The 17,109-nt window shown below is 39.2% G+C and overlaps 1 protein-coding gene across 1 annotated transcript; it reads right to left on the reverse strand.

The window, feature by feature from the left end:
• Positions 1-11,626: 11,626 nt before the first annotated feature.
• Positions 11,627-16,699, reverse strand: LOC135596871 (hsp70-Hsp90 organizing protein-like). Its single transcript, XM_065089095.1, has 7 exons — positions 15,738-16,699; positions 14,056-14,344; positions 13,023-13,108; positions 12,346-12,569; positions 12,191-12,257; positions 12,047-12,106; positions 11,627-11,903 (listed from the first exon to the last, which is right to left on the reverse strand). Exons 1-7 carry the CDS (start codon positions 16,623-16,625, stop codon positions 11,790-11,792), a joined length of 1,728 nt encoding a protein of 575 aa, XP_064945167.1. The 5' UTR covers positions 16,626-16,699; the 3' UTR covers positions 11,627-11,789.
• Positions 16,700-17,109: the final 410 nt, after the last annotated feature.

Here is a 17,109-nt window from a genome sequence, read left to right on the forward strand (position 1 = left end):
AAGGAAAGACAGGAAGAGAAGGCAGAAAGGGGAGGAGGAGAAGAGAGGAGAAGAAAAGATTGTGGCTGTGAGAGAAGAGAAGAATAAAGAAGAAGGAGAGAGAGAAAGGGGGCTAATGTCCTACTTAGACATCTTGAGGCATATGGCCGACACATCGATAGTTGAGGTTACGTGGAATGTAACACCATATGAACAACAAATGGTCGACATGTTGATTAGTTTGAGATCACATGAATTATACGTCAATATAAAGAATTAAACAAAGAAGATAAAAAAATAAAAATCATAGAAAAAATATAAAATGTATGAAATGTAATTATACAGTTCATTTAGATAGTTAGCAAGCTCTTGATATCGTAGATTTTCTTCAATGGTAATGTAATAGTGGATTTTTTTCAATTGCTCAAATATTTTTTTAAGGTTTTCTCAACTATTTTAAAAAAATCTTATCTACTATCAATCGACACCATAGCACTAAGACTAAGTTAAGTTAATTAAGACACATCTTGAATTTGATATACCCCAATCAAGGGACATCTCAGCATACAATGATACTACTATCTCGATTTGATCTGAAAATAATGCATAACTATTCTTCAAAATTATTGACGATCTCAAAATTAATAACTCTCTAAACCCACTATAAAAAGGGCTCCCTAGATATGTTTTCTTAGGTGTGTTTCAATCTTAATACTGACTTAATCAGCTTGGGTTAGGAATGTTCCGATTTAGTTATGCAAATTTAGCGCATAAAATTGATTGGCTCTAAAATTGATTCTAGCTCAAACAACTAATAAGAAGAAATTGCATAATTTGAACTATATATACATTCAACTACATATTTTTCTCACATGTGGCCCCATCTAAAATCTTAATAATAATTATTGTTCTCTTTTACATATTTCTCCAAATTATCAACACAAACTAGGTTATTAAATTGAGAAATTGAGTTACACAATTACCATAGTAAAATTTTCCGTGATAAGTTAGTTTATTCTCATTTAATACTTTAGTATTTATTTTCGTTATATGTTAGAATTAAGATAAAATTTTTATTAGGCCACCCAAGCAAGGTGATGCAACCTTAAGTGAGATTCTAACAAGATTGCTCGAGTGAGTTGGATATACCACACGACAAAATTTATGATTTCGTTAAATAAAATATCATATTAATGAGAATGTTACTTAGAGACCCGATAGTTTATGTCAAATTAATAAGACGATCAGATTAGTCAAAATCCCAAAACTTAGCATAACTTAAGATTCACTCCTACGTTAAGCCTTAGGTTAGTGGTGAAGATGATAGAAGCCAAACTAAGTTTTCATGCCCTTGCAATAGAAGATTGAGGAGAGCCCTCCCTTGTTTTTAAGGAGTAAGGAGAGGAAGAATCTAGTAAGTATTAACATGGGTAGATTACTTGTTATAGTTAAAGGGTCAATTAGGAAAAATATTTTTCAAATATTTCATGATTCAAAGAATATTTTCTATTATGGTTTCTACTGACGTAATGAATGAATGTATTTTTCTAGTCAAACCAATACTCGTGTCTAAGTCGTAATTGGGGCCAAATGTGTTGAAATCTCGTATTTTGATGATGAAACTACTTGATATATGTTTATGATTTAATCTGCGTTTTGAGTGACGCAGGATGCTTTGATCAGGATGAGACAATTAAAGCAGGAAAATCATGTTGTGCCGAAGGAACATGTCAGAAGATTGGACGTCGGGCCGGTGGATCGGTCGACGTATCGACAGAAGGCTTCGGGCCGTGGACTCGGGCATCGGGCCAAGAAGAGCGGGTATTGTGCCAAGGATATCGGAGTTGCGGAGTCAACTAGCCGATTGGGCAATAGGCTGCAGGAGAGGACGATGCGCCGAAGAATCGGACGAAGCGTCGAGGGACCAATGACATGCCGGACAACTTGGGTAAATTGCTTAGGATTAATTGTCTCGATCGAAGTTTTATTTTGTTGTGCAGGATTAACTATGATAACGATGAAGACATAAAGCGAAACAAAGTGTTGGAGTCAAGCGCGAAGGATTTGTTGCGAGTTCGAGAGTTCGACGGAAGTCCGAAGGTTCGTCGGGAATGCTACCGGAACTAGCCGAGAATGAGTTGGGAGCTTGCCGAAGGGTTTTTCGGAAGCTCGCCGGAAGGTTCGTTGGAAGTTCGCGGAGCTCGCCGAGAAAGATCGGAGCTTGCCGAAGAAGCTCGTTGGAACTCGCTAAGAACAAATCGTGAAGTCTAGGAGCTTGCCGGGAGTCCGCAGAATGGTTTCCGAGAGTTCATCGGAAGACCGTCGGAAGTTTGCCGGAAGCTCGCCAGAAGAAGTCTTGACTTGCGGACTTTGTAATAGCTTAGAAAATGTCTTTAAATTCATAGTTAGCACGTTAATTAGGGTTAGGATTAAGTGTTAATCCTATAACCCAAGTAGGGGCCAATTAGGCCCAAGTTCGGACTGGTTTGGACCAAGTTTGGAGCCAAACCAAGTGAGCTGAAATAGTGAAAGAGGTGCAACCGCCCAAGCAGGGAGGTAGCACCGCCCAGGCTATGTCTCCCAGCGAGACTGGGTGGTGCAACAGCCCCAGCCAAGAGGTGCAACCGCCCAGAGCTCAAGTTTCGAGCCCTGCCAGGCGGTGCAACCTCTCCAGTCAGGCGGTGCAACCGCTTGAGCTCGGTCTTCGAGCTCTGGCAGAGAGGTGCAACCGCCTCTGACAGAGGTGGCACCGCCTAGAGGCTCAGTCTTCGAGCTCTGCCAGGCGGTGCAACCTCTCCAGTCAGAGGTGCAACCGCCTGATCCCGGAATTCCGGGATTTGATGGTTTTGAGCTCCAAATTTGAACTGGGTTGGGGCCTATAAATACCCCACCCATTTAGCACAGAAAGAGCAAGAGACCTACACCGAAATCTTGATTCTTTCTGTGATTCTAAGATCTCAAAATTGTTGTAAAGCCTTTAAGTCTCCTCCTTCTGTTCTTTAAGCTTTTGAATTGTAAAGTGAGGAGAGAAAGGTTCTGTAAGGGTTGTCTCCTGAGCCCATCAAAAGGAGTGAAACTGTAAAAGGGCAGTTGGCCTTCGCCTATTGAAGGAAGGCCCCTAGTTGACGTCGGTGACCTCGCCGGTGGAGGAAGCCAAAAGTGGAGTAGGTCAAGACCGACCGAACCACTCTAAATCTCTGGTTTGCGTTTATTTTGAGCACTTTATCATTACTGCAAACCTCCTACATAGCTACTGCTCTCTGCGCTTTTACGAACAAGTTTCTAAGCTCTAATCTTTCCGAATCTGGATTCAGACGTCAATAGGTGTTTCCGTATGATCTTTACATTGCAGCTTACATTTACGTCTTGAATCTGTTTATAACTGCGAACTATCTTCTGCGCTTTTACGAACGAGTTTCCTTGCAGTTTACATTTACATTTTGATTCTATTTTCAACTGCAAACTGTCTTCTGCAATTTTACGAACGAGTTTCAACATTTAGACGTAAAACTGCATTTAGACGTAAATCGGCTTTCCTTGCACAATCATCAGATTTCAGTTTATGTTTACGTCTTGATTTCAACTGTATACTGCCTTCTGCGAGTATACAAACGAGTTTCAAAGTTCAGACGTAAATCTGCGTTCAGACGTAAATCTGCGTTTAGACGTAAATCTGCGTTTAGACGTAAATCTGCTTTCTGCATATTACTTTTTGAGCTGTACAATAGCAGCACATTGTCTTTATACTTCTACTTAAACTGCGCTTAGACGCAAACTGTGTTTAGACGCAAACTGCGCTTAGACGCAATCTGCGCTTAGACGCAAACTGCGCTTAGACGCAAACTGCGCATAGACACAATCTGCGCTTAGACGCAAACTGCACTTAGACGCAATCTGCGCTTAGACGCAAACTACGCTTAGACGCAAACTGCACATAGACACAATCTGCGCTTAGACGCAAACTGCGCTTAGACGCAATCTGAGTTTAGACGCAATCTGCATTTAGACGCAAACTACGTTTAGACGCTAACTGTGTTTAAACGTAAACTGCACTTAATAATAAGTAAACTTAGAATCGGCTTTTGCATAGTGTTTATCGAACGAACGCAGCTTTCGTTTTTAATCGCTGAAAGATTTCCGCTGCACTAATTCACCCCCCCTCTTAGTGCTCTCGATCCTCACAATTGGTATCAGAGTGGGGTATTTCTCATTTCGGATTTACACCCGAGAGAAATGGCTCTTCAAGAGGGCTTTTCGGTCTTTCGTCCACCGTTCTTTAACGGATTGGACTACACTTATTGGAAAACTCGAATGAGAGTTTTCTTGATTTCTCTAAATCTGGATTTATGGAATATCGTTGAAAACGGTTTTCAACTTCCCTCTAAACCGATGAACGAATGGTCAGACTTGGAGAAGAAGTATTTTTCTTTAAACGCAAAGGCTATGAATGCCTTATTTTGCGCTTTGGACAAAAATGAGTTCAATCGGGTTTCTTTGTGCGAAACGGCTTTCGATATTTGGCGCACTCTTGAAATCATGCACGAGGGAACTAGTAGAGTCAAAGACTCGAAAGTTAATATTTTACTGCATGATTTCGAGCTTTTTCATATGAAACCAAGCGAATCCATTGTTGACATGTACACCCGTTTTACGGATGTCGTCAATGGTTTAAAATCACTTGGTAAAAGCTTTTCGGATTTTGAACTCGTTAACAAAGTTTTGCGCTCACTTTCTAAAACTTGGGATTCAAAAGTAACTGCTATTCAAGAATCGAAAAACCTAAACAACTTACCACTTGAAGAACTAATTGGTTCATTGATGACATATGAAATGGTGCACAATGCACATGATGAACATGTTGAACACAATCACCTTCCAAAGAACAGGAAGGATTTGGAACTCTGGACAAATGAATGTCACTTGAGCGATGACTCAAGTGATGAGGACAATGATGAACAAACCAACCTTCCAAAGAACAGGAAGGATTTGGGACATAGAACATTTGAAGACCACTCGAGCATAAGCTCAAGTGATGGTGAACTTAAACTACAAATGAAACGAAAATTAAAAAGCAAAAAGAATGGAACTACTTGCTTTAAACGCAAGAAGAAGAACAAAAATTGGGATGAATCGAGCTCATCTGAAGACGAGAAAGTCAACAAAAGCGAGGCGGCAAACTACGCCTTACCAGCCTACGACATTGAGGTAATTAAAATGCCTTTGGTTTATTTTAAAATTACTTGATGCTTTCATGATATACTTTCTTTTTTAGTTTAGAATTAATTTTCTTGAAAATTACATGTTTAAAAATAAAAATACAAAAATTATGATCATGCCGATAATTTCGAAAATGATAATATTGCATAATAAACAAACAAAATGATTTTGATCATGGTTAAGAAGTAATAATGTGTATCATGTTTGATTAACATTGTTGAATGAAATCACGTTTGATTTAAAGTAATGCATAAAGATGTAATATTAAATGGTTATAAACAATTTTATGCATGAGATTTTAAGTTATCCATGATCATGAGCTTGTTTGATCTTCTTGATTTAATTTCAAGATCTATAGCGAAAATCATGAAAGTGTTAATTTCATTTTCGGATTCACTTAACAATTGGTATCCTAACAATCATATTTTCTCATACACTTATGAAAAATATTTTTCTAAAATGGATTTGATGAAATGATTCCTGCTTATAAATTCCATCTTGAAATATGAATGATAGTGTTTTTGCTTGCAAAGATTTGTTTCACATTCATATCTCCTATGATTCATGTGCAGAAAAAGAATTTATAAATCATAATACAATGAGATTTCTTATGCAAAAATAAAGTGCTTTTGTGACTCTTTGCTAAAGAAAATAATCATAATCATGATCTTGATAATTATAACATGAAGCTCTTTATAAATCAAGATCGTTCATTATGCTCCCTACATTTATCAAAAAGGAGTTCTTCAAATGAAATGCAATTCAATGAAGTGTCATATTGATATCTTGAAACTTGGAATATTTTAAAATGTGATCTTGATAAGAATGTTTCAAGTTGCTCTTTGTACTATATCTTTTCGAATGAATCATGAGCCTTGATATCATATATTTCATAATACAAGATTTCTTTGCCTTATGTCTTGAACTTTCCTGCTTATCTTAATTTGGCATATAAAGACTAAGGCATGCTTAGATGAAAAAGAATCTCTTAAAAAAAATGCTTTTCCCATCTGATCGAGATTAATGATTTCATGATATTTTGTGAATCTCGAAATTAATTTTAATGACTTGACTATGAATTTCAAGTTAATGATTTGATTTGAATAAGTTTGATCTAAATCATAATCTTGATCTTGCAAAATTGAAGTCACAAATAATATCTTGTGGTATTCATGGATTGAAACATTGTATGCTTAAATTAATCATTCTCCTATGTTTCAAAAAATTCCTTAAAAGCCTTATGTGATGAATAAAAACTAACTTGCTTTATGATGAATCACGAATCATGACTTGATCTATGATGTAAATGCCTTGAAATGATTAAAATATTTAACACTTTTATGCTTGTTTTCAATGATAAAATGGGGAGAAGTTTTGATAATGCATGGTAGGATATAATTTGACAAAATTGATACCATCATGATATGAAACATTTATGATGTACAATTATGCATGCAATACTTGTGCTTTCTAATTATGATGTGATGTATTGCATATGATGTAAATCATGATTTAAAATGCTATGAGTGCCGAGTTACACATTTTGAGAAGAAATTGTTATATTGAAACATTAATGTAATTATGAATGGTGATATGATATCATGCATGTAATACTTCAATTTATGATAATGATGCATGCAATGATAAAATATTCATGATGAAAAATTGTCTTCGACATTCATAACTTGATTATTCATCATTTGTCATGATTTTGAAATCGTTGTAAAAGGAAAAGAGAACTACAAAACTGTATTCTCTCTTTCTTTTTTACAGTGACAAAGGGGGAGATAGCTAGCTTGTACAAGTCAAGAAGATGCAAAAACTTGATTGCTAGCTTGCCTATTTTAAGAAGCAAAGATTACTAACTTGCTTATTTCAAGAAGAAAAATTGTCTTCTTGAACATCACTATCTTGAATATCTCAAGAAGCAAAACTTGCAATTTGCACATTGCAATAGGAAGCAAGAATCATGAGCTTACACAAGAAAGCTATCTTGCATTTGCTTTCGAAATGTTTGCTAGCTTATATATTGTGAAACTTGTATATCGTAAAAATTGCTAGCTTGTTGGTCTAAAGAGAAGCAAAAAGTTGCTATCTCAAAAGAAGCAAATGTGCTATCTTGCCTATCTCAAGAGGCAAAAATGCTAACTTGTGCATCTAGCAAAGTGAGCAAAATTTTCAAGAAGCAAGAGTTGCCTTCTTGAACATCTCTAATTTGCTAGCTTGCATGATGTAGAACTTGCTATCTTGAACATTACCAAAAGTGCTATCTTATATGCTATAAAACTTGCATATCTAAAACTTGATAGCATGAATGTTCTAAGCATGATGTAACACTTGCTAAATCTTCTAGCTCCAAGATTGCATGATGATAAAACTTGATATTATGATTTTCATACAATGAGTTGAACCAATATCACACACAAACGATTGATTGTGATACTTCTCCTTTTTGTTGATGACAAAGGGGGAGAAGTATGTTGATGAAAGTATGTCGATGACATGACATGTGATGCATAAGTTTATGCATATGTTCATGTTGACGTGTTGCAAGTATTCATGATGAATATTGCAATGACTTGAATTCAGTTTGAATTCAAGGTTCTATCAATATGGCATATTGATAGGGGGAGTTTGTTTAAACTCCGGGAGTTAAGTTTAACTCCGTCATCAAGTGGTTGTCATCATCAAAAAGGGGGAGATTGTTGAAATCTCGTATTTTGAGGATAAAACTACTTGATATATGTTTATGATTTAATCTGCGTTTTGAGTGACGCAGGATGCTTCGATCAGGATGAGACAATTAAAGCAGGAAAATCATGTTGTGCCGAAGGAACATGTCAGAAGATTGGACGTCGGGCCGGTGGATCGGTCGATGTATCGACAGAAGGCTTCGGGCCGTGGACTCGGGCATCGGACCAAGAAGAGCGGGTATTGTGCCAAGGATATCGGAGTTGCGGAGTCAATTGGCCGATTGGGCAATAGGCTGCAGGAGAGGACGATGCGCCGAAGAATCGGACGAAGCGTCGAGAGACCAATGACATGCCGGACAACTTGGGTAAATTGCTTAGGATTAATTGTCTCGATCGAAGTTTTGTTTTGTTGTGCAGGATTAACTATGATAACGATGAAGACATAAAGCGAAACAAAGTGTTGGAGTCAAGCGCGAAGGATTTGTTGCGAGTTCGAGAGTTCGACGGAAGTCCGAAGGTTCGTCGGGAATGCTACCGGAACTAGCCGAGAATGAGTTGGGAGCTTGCCGAAGGGTTTTTCGGAAGCTCGCCGGAAGGTTAGTTGGAAGTTCGCGGAGCTCGCCGAGAAAGATCGGAGCTTGCCGAAGAAGCTCGTTGGAACTCGCTAAGATCAAATCGTGAAGTCTATGAGCTTGCCGGGAGTCCGCAGAATGGTTTCCGAGAGTTCATCGGAAGACCGTCGGAAGTTTGCCGGAAGCTCGCCAGAAGAAGTCTTGACTTGCGGACTTTGTAATAGCTTAGAAAATGTCTTTAAATTCATAGTTAGCACGTTAATTAGGGTTAGGATTAAGTGTTAATCCTATAACCCAAGTAGGGGCCAATTAGGCCCAAGTTCGGACTGGTTTGGACCAAGTTTGGAGCCAAACCAAGTGAGCTGAAATAGTGAAAGAGGTGCAACCGCCCAGGCAGGGAGGTAGCACCGCCCAGGCTATGTCTCCCAGCGAGACTGGGCGGTGCAACCGCCCCAGCCAAGAGGTGCAACCGCCCAGAGCTCAAGTTTCGAGCCCTGCCAGGCGGTGCAACCTCTCCAGTCAGGCGGTGCAACCGTGCAACCGCCTCTGACAGAGGTGGCACCGCCCAGAGGCTCAGTCTTCGAGCTCTGCCAGGCGGTGCAACCTCTCCAGTCAGAGGTGCAACCGCCTGATCCCGGAATTCCGGGATTTGATGGTTTTGAGCTCCAAATTTGAACTGGGTTGGGGCCTATAAATACCCCACCCATTTAGCACAGAAAGAGCAAGAGACCTACACCGAAATCTTGATTCTTTCTGTGATTCTAAGAGCTCAAAATTATTGTAAAGCCTTTAAGTCTCCTCCTTCTGTTCTTTAAGCTTTTGAATTGTAAAGTGAGGAGAGAAAGGTTCTGTAAGGGTTGTCTCCTGAGCCCATCAAAAGGAGTGAAACTGTAAAAGGGCAGTTGGCCTTCGCCTATTGAAGGAAGGCCCCTAGTTGACGTCGGTGACCTCGCCGGTGGAGGAAGCCAAAAGTGGAGTAGGTCAAGACCGACCGAACCACTCTAAATCTCTGGTTTGCGTTTATTTTGAGCACTTTATCATTACTGCAAACCTCCTACATAGCTACTGCTCTCTGTGCTTTTACGAACAAGTTTCTAAGCTCTAATCTTTCCGAATCTGGATTCAGACGTCAATAGGTGTTTCCGTACGATCTTTACATTGCAGCTTACATTTACGTCTTGAATCTGTTTATAATTGCGAACTGTCTTCTGCGCTTTTACGAACGAGTTTCCTTGCAGTTTACATTTACATTTTGATTCTATTTTCAACTGCAAACTGTCTTCTGTAATTTTACGAACGAGTTTCAACATTTAGACGTAAAACTGCACTTAGACGTAAATCGGCTTTCCTCGCACAATCATCAGATTTCAGTTTACGTTTACGTCTTGATTTCAACTGCATACTGCCTTCTGCGAGTATACAAACGAGTTTCAAAGTTCAGACGTAAATCTGCGTTCAGACGTAAATCTGCGTTTAGACGTAAATCTGCGTTTAGACGTAAATCTGCTTTCTGCATATTACTTTTTGAGCTGTACAATAGCAGCACATTGTCTTTATACTTCTACTTAAACTGCGCTTAGACGCAAACTGTGTTTAGACGCAAACTGCGCTTAGACGCAAACTGCGCATAGACACAATCTGCGCTTAGACGCAAACTGCGCTTAGACGCAATCTGCGCTTAGACGCAAACTACGCTTAGACGCAAACTGCACATAGACGCAATCTGCGCTTAGACGCAAACTGCGCTTAGACGCAATCTGAGTTTAGACGCAATCTGCATTTAGACGCAAACTGCGTTTAGACGCTAACTGTGTTTAAACGTAAACTGCACTTAATAATAAGTAAACTTAGAATCGGCTTTTGCATAGTGTTTATCGAACGAACGCAGCTTTCGTTTTTAATCGCTGAAAGATTTCCGCTGCACTAATTCACCCCCCCTCTTAGTGCTCTCGATCCTAACAAAATGTTTTCTTTTCCTATCATTTGTCTTCCTCTCAAATTGTACTTATTAATGAGAATGTTACGTAGAGACCCGATAATTTATGCCAAATTAATAAGACAATCAGATATAGTCAAAATCCCAAACCTTAGCATAACTTAAGAATCACTCCTAGGTTAAGCCTTAGGTTAGCGGTGAAGATGTTAGAAGCCAAACTAAGTTTTCATGTCCCCTTTTGCAATAGAAGATTGAGGAGAGCTCACCTAGACATCCAAATTAAATTTTTTAAATATTTTTAAGGAGTAATGAAAGAAAGAATCTAGTAAGTATAACATGGGTAGACTACTTGTTATAGTTAAGGGTCAACTAGGGAAAATATTTTTCAAATATTTCATGATTCAAAGAATATTTTCTATTATGGTTTCTAATGACGTAATGAATGCATGTATTTTTCTAGCCAAACCAATACTCCTAATTGGGGCCAAATGTTTCTTTTCTATCATTTGTCTTCTTCTCAAATTGTACTTTTCTTATTTTAGATATAGATCTTGTACTTTTCTTATTTTAGATATAGATCTTGATTACCATTGAGAGCCATTTCGAAAAGGACACATCAAGCACTTTAGATTGTTATGCTCATTATGTGTTTTTCCATGTTTTGTCTTAAGGAAATACGTATGAGATATTTTAGGACGCTTTGCTTGAAAAAGGATACTTTTAAATGTTTCGTTGGAGAAAGATATATTTGGATGTTTTAGAATGCTCTATCCAATAAAAACGATCGAGCACTTTAGGATGCTCCATCGGAGAAGGGCAAATAATCCGATATAATTTAGAGAGGGAGACGAATCTCGCGGTTCAAAGTTGAAGAGTCTTCAAATCAGCAACCTATAACTTGAAGACTGTGCCTGACAATGTAACACTTTTGACAGGGATCCACATTCTCTAGAACTAATCACACCTGTCAATCACACGGGAGCATAGTCGCCAAGCATCTTTTGGTGGGACAGAGAAGGAGAGATCCACGGTCCTTCCAGAAGCTATTATGCCCCTTTATACTGTTCAAATCTCAGACATATACAACCACATTATCATGGTTCAGCTCGTCTTAGCATTAACATAGGCAAAAAATAAGCTATGTGGTGATTGATCATCGATTACTGCCAATCACCTGTCTTTGATTCTTCAGTTGGGTAAGCAAACGCAGAGAGATAGAACCGAATAAATTGAGAAATCACCACAGTCTGGTCACTGAAACAATTATCTTGAAAGACATCATCAAGTGCAAGTATTATGTTCATAAGTAATACCAGACGCAAAAAGGTCCATCCAAACTTTTCCATCTGAAAGGGAACACATCAAACACATCCGTCCCCGACGCTTGGCCTTCTATCTCATTTGCACGATCCCCGCACTAACAAGCTTTTGAATCTTGTGCATTACCTGGGGGTTCTTGAGGTGCTCCTGTGCAGCCTTGGGGTTCTCTTGGAAGTCGATCAACACCTGGAAAGACATACGATCATCGTGTACAGGACACTCGCAGAGAATTTGTAACCAAAGGTCGCAAAATTTGCAGAAATCTAAGAAGTCATAGAAGATAGCAAAAATATAAATTGGACAATACAAGAATGTTAACTGAATAATACCTGTCGCATTACAGGATCTGTTAGAATATTTTGTATTTCTGGGTCCTGCATGGCCTTTGCCTGCAAAACAAACAACAAAGTGAACAATATATTCCAAAAGTGAATATCCAAGAGTAACGAACATGAAGATGATGGTATGCTAACCTGTCTCTCTTTTAACTCCTCTGGACTAATGTCCCCTCTGTTTGTCTTATTGATCTGTTCAATGCAACTGCATCCAGTGAAATAGAACATATTTATTATATCAAGCAACTCCAAGGGGCCAGTTGTCTATATTAAAGCTTTCTCATTTTAGTTACCTCCTGACACCATCCATTAACTCCTGATTGTTTGGGTCGTGTTTCAAGCCCTCCTGATATGTTTCTAATGCCTTGTCATATTCTTTCATGAAAAATTGGACCGCACCTTTCCTTGTGTATCCTTTGGAAAAGGACGGATCCAGGTCGATGCACTTCTCTGCATCCTTTAGACCTTCGGGCAAAGCACCCAGCTTTGTGTAGCATGCAGCTCTATTGCTGTATACCTTTGGAAGTACCATATTTCAAATGTCAATCAGAATAACATATATTAAAAATAAACAAGAATTTTTTTCAAAATCCAATAAATTGATGCAAACTCCATCGGCCGGACAAATTGATGCAAACAGAAACAAAGAATTGCAGTCTTCATGAAGCCAGCTTAGTAGGCAATAAGTGAGACCCATGGTAGAATAACTTTGGAGAGGATACTTCACTTAAATTAAGTAGAGAAATCATGCTTTGCAAGCTACTTGACATGGTTAACATAACATGGGAGACGAACATTAAATAATGCCATGTTAAGATACAATAGCTGCTGCTATTTTCACTGGATGATAGAGATATGTCAAATGCCTAAAAGAAAAAGGCATATCAGCATTTCTAACTTCGAACTACTATGCAAGTTTATTATTTTCTATGCCCATCGTCAAGCAAACAATGTGAGTAGGAAAAAGTACCTTTGGATCCTTTGGGTTCCTCTTTAGAGCTTCAGTATAATGTTGTACTGCTTCTGGATACTTTTGCTGCTTGAAAAGCTCATTGCCTGCATAGACATTTAACCATGTAACTGTCATTTTTGGAAAATAAATGTCACCAATGATTTTTATATGTAAAAGATAAACTGAAAACATCTGCATCATTCCTAATGCCACACAGGTAACGAGTAACTTCATTAGAATATATGCCATGTCACAATAGCCATGGGTTGGGTAATGTTACTTGAAGCTGGAAAACAAAGCCACTGAAAGATATGGAAAGACTCTTTATGGACACAAAAGAGTGAAAGTGGAGAAGGAAATTCAACAAATATATGGCAGATTTTCAAAGAAACACACTAACACAGACAAAAACTGCATCTTTTCATAACAGAAAACAAATGTAAATTTAGATATCCTAAAAGTTCTAATGTAACTATTTCTTACTTTGTTTAGACAGGCAATTCTATTAATGGATAAAGATAGGTTATTTGTGATTCTGTAACTCCATGTTGACTTTGTTACACCAAAGTATGTTACTTATGACTAGGTAAGGATGACTGATCATTTTCAGTTCAGATGTAAATAAATTGACAAGTATTAGAACATTTCCAATAACTATAAGGCAACTATCCAATGATCAGTCAAGGAATTCAAAGATGTGTCATAGATAACCAACAATACATATAAGAGATTTCAGATAGATTCAAATGGATGAAAGAATGATGAAGTTGCCCTCTAAATCATTCTTCAAGAACTCCGAGACCATCACAAATTCAATACTTGATCAAGGCAACAAAGTAATATGGTCAAGTATATAAATATAAACAAAAAACATACCAAGGTAAGACAACTTAGCATGTTTCTGTGTAAATAGTTTATACTTAATACCAACAAAATAATCACACTATCAAGAAGCAAGAATGCACCATAAGTAAACCTCAGAAGATGTATTTCTCAGAGAACCTATTAAAAGGGCTAATCATAAAAAAAGTAAAGAATGGAAAACAAATACCTTTCTCACGTTCCTCATCAGCTATTTTTGGATCAAAGTATTCTTGTTGCTCTAATTCTTTCTTTGCCCTCTCAGCATCATTGAGCTTTTTCAAAGTGTCAGGGTTACGGTGCTCAGTTAGGGCTTTTTGGAAAGTCTCAATAGCAGGTTCATAGTCCTTGGAGCATTTGGCAAGCTTCACAAGTGCAGTACCTTTCCTGGTCAATGCTCTTGCAATCATTTTGAAGTCGGAATGAAGCTCTCTGCCTCGTTCAACAGCTTTATCACAATCCTTTATACATTCTTGGTACTGCAAGTCAATATAAAATTGTTAGCATTTATTACATGTAAGAACAACACAAGTTGGTCTACCACTCTGCAAAATTGAAATAAGAAACATTAAGGTTTTGAAACATCTCAATGCATTATGAAAAGTCTCAGTTGAAATGGAAAGGAGAAAAAAGGACACAGTCTAACAAATGTCCAGACAACGCACTAATATTTGACACTGTTTACAAAGACACCATTGACAGTGCTCATCAATTCAAGAATAAGATTGAAGGATGCCAAATTGTAAGTCAGTACTAAAGCTTTTCTGAATTTCTTGCATGTCATCTCAAACGTTCAACAAGAAGGAGTAGAACTGATTAGACCACATTAAGGCGTACAACTAAACTACTGCACACAGAATATAAGAGGAACAATGATAAGAGAAGGAATGCCAGTAATCCTTCTAAACAACTAATAAACCTTTGAAAGTTGGAGTTTGGAAACAATGACAAGCCATATAGATATGTTATATTCACCGTTGTTGTTACCATAAAGATGATAGGAATGACTCAAAGCAAGCTAGAAACCAATTTTTGATGCCAAAGCTTTTCCATCCCATATATACCATGCAAAATCATATGATTAAAACAAACCACAAAGAGTCATATGAAGCCAACCCAAAAACATCAACAACAGCAAACCCCTATGTCCATATCATTTGAAAACAGAACCTCAAGCACAACCAACTAATGTCAAATTGGTAACGTAGAAAGTAGGGTGACTGCACATCTTCATGGTACACATCAAAATGATTGAGAATTTGAAAATGAAGCTCCTAAGTTTTGTTGTTTATTCTCTATGAAGCCCAACACCATAGCATTCAGTATGATAACCAACACCATAAATGCTTCAATGTCTCTAAGTAAAAAAAAAAGAAAAGACTTGAGTGCTTTAATATGGGTCCAAATGCTTCTAGATACAAGATAATTATTCCACTGAAATTGAACTGTACGAACGTCCATCCTCGTCGATTAAGGTTTGAGTTAATCACTTGCACCAAAGAAATGAATCTACCAGTCACTAATTTTAAATCTTTGACCTGTGTGTATATTCAGTCAGAAAATGTTTCAATTTATCTATAGTACAATGCACAGAAATTATTTTAGTCTATAAAAGCATGGCTTCTAACTTTCATGCTCTCAATCAGCAGCTAGTACAGAGCAACAATCACTTCAATATTCAGATGTCAAAAGTCAATAACCAAGTCTAGTGCCAACAGCAAATTTTGTGCACAATCTTATGTGCCAAGATAAAAAACATCTAACAGAACAAAGTAATCTGCAAAGCATATAAAATTAGATCCGCAATTTCACCATTTTCTGAAAAAGTAAACAAACAACTGAATTAAGCTTATACGAGGTCCAAGATATCACCTTTCCCATCTCCAAGTAAACAGCAGCTCTGTTAGTGAGGTAAGAAATGTCCCCATCGTCAAGCTCCATTGCTAGAGTATAATGCTGAATCGCTGTCTCAAAGTCTTTTTTCTTGTAAGCAGCATTACCTAATTCCTTCTCCTTCAGTGCCTCGGCCTTCCTCCTCTTAGCCCCGGTTTCCTCTTCGGCCACCTCCATGGGCTCCGGCTCCGGCTCCGGTTCTGGTGCCTTCTTTGCTGGCTCCGGCTGGGGCTTCGCCTGCTCTGACTCGGGAGATTCACTCGCCATCTCATCCGTGGGTGCCCTCATCTTCACATTGAGAAGAACCCCAATCACCTGCATCATCCTCGGATCCGAGAGATACATGTTGATGTTGTTAGGGTTTTTCTGGATGTCCTGGATCATCTTGACAAAATCCGGTTGTTGCAGGTAGCTCCTGGTAGTCGGATCCGCCGTCAGCTTCGCCCACAACTCCGGCCCCTGAAAGATCTTGCCGAAAGGAGAAGCTCCTTGCGGCGGGGGACCCCGAGAACGAGAGGCGGCAGTGCGGGCATCAGCGAGACCGGCCTTGAGCGCCTGGTTGGCGGGATCGAGCTCGAGGCCCTTCTCGTAGGCGGCGACAGCCTGCTCGGCGTCGCTGAGACCGAGGTGGGCCGCTCCGAGGCGGCCGTAGCCCTTGGCCCAATCAGGCTTGAGCTCGACGGTCTTGCGGGCGTCGGCGAGGGCGGCATCGTAGCGCTGGAGGGAGGCGTAGGCGGCGGAGCGGTTGGAGTAGAGGACGTGGTTGGCGGGGGCGAGGTCGATGGCCTCAGAGAAGTGACGGACAGCTTCGTCGAAGCGGCCGGCGGCGAAGGCCGCGTTGCCCTTGGCTTTCGCGTCCTCGGCCATGGAGGGGGGAACGAAGAGAGTGGCGGCTCCCGATGTGCCTATTGAATATCGAAGGCGGAGGGATGAGACCGAGAACAAAAGGGGCTTATGAAGTCGTGGGAAGGGCGTTCTTCCTGGTTCTGGAATGTTCGGCAGCCGCAGGCCCGAAGGCGAACCGATGGGCTTCCGATGCTTGTCTTCGTGGGCCAAGGTTCGTTCCGTTGACATTAAGCCACAGTAGTTGGGCTGGAAACAGGCCTAAAGAAGTCGGCTCATCTGGTTCGGCCTCTGACCCAACTAGCTAGAGGCCAGAGCCGGCCCAACTCTGGCCCATGCATACCCTTTATACTCCCCTAAATCAATTATTTTGTATATTTAGAATATCAATATATAACAACTTAGTTAACATTTAATATTTTTATAAATGAACTCGCCAGCATTTAAAATAATTATGAGACAGCCATTTATGCAAAACAAAAAGGGGAAAAAGAAATCAAGATTCAAT

Source organism: Musa acuminata, chromosome BXJ1-11 (genome assembly GCF_036884655.1).
Source record: "Musa acuminata AAA Group cultivar baxijiao chromosome BXJ1-11, Cavendish_Baxijiao_AAA, whole genome shotgun sequence".
Lineage (NCBI taxonomy): Eukaryota > Viridiplantae > Streptophyta > Magnoliopsida > Zingiberales > Musaceae > Musa > Musa acuminata.

What these genes read in the sequence shown, in the direction of transcription:
- LOC135596871 (XM_065089095.1), bottom strand. Translation starts at nt 16,625, where the DNA reads ATGGCCGAGGACGCGAAAGCCAAGGGCAACGCGGCCTTCGCCGCCGGC. An exon ending in TTTACTTGGAGATGGGAAAG is followed by an intron (nt 14,345 to 15,737) that starts GTGATATCTTGG and finishes ATTGACTTGCAG; the next exon opens with TACCAAGAATGTATAAAGGA. An exon ending in GGAACCCAAAGGATCCAAAG is followed by an intron (nt 12,570 to 13,022) that starts GTACTTTTTCCT and finishes GTACTTCCAAAG; the next exon opens with GTATACAGCAATAGAGCTGC.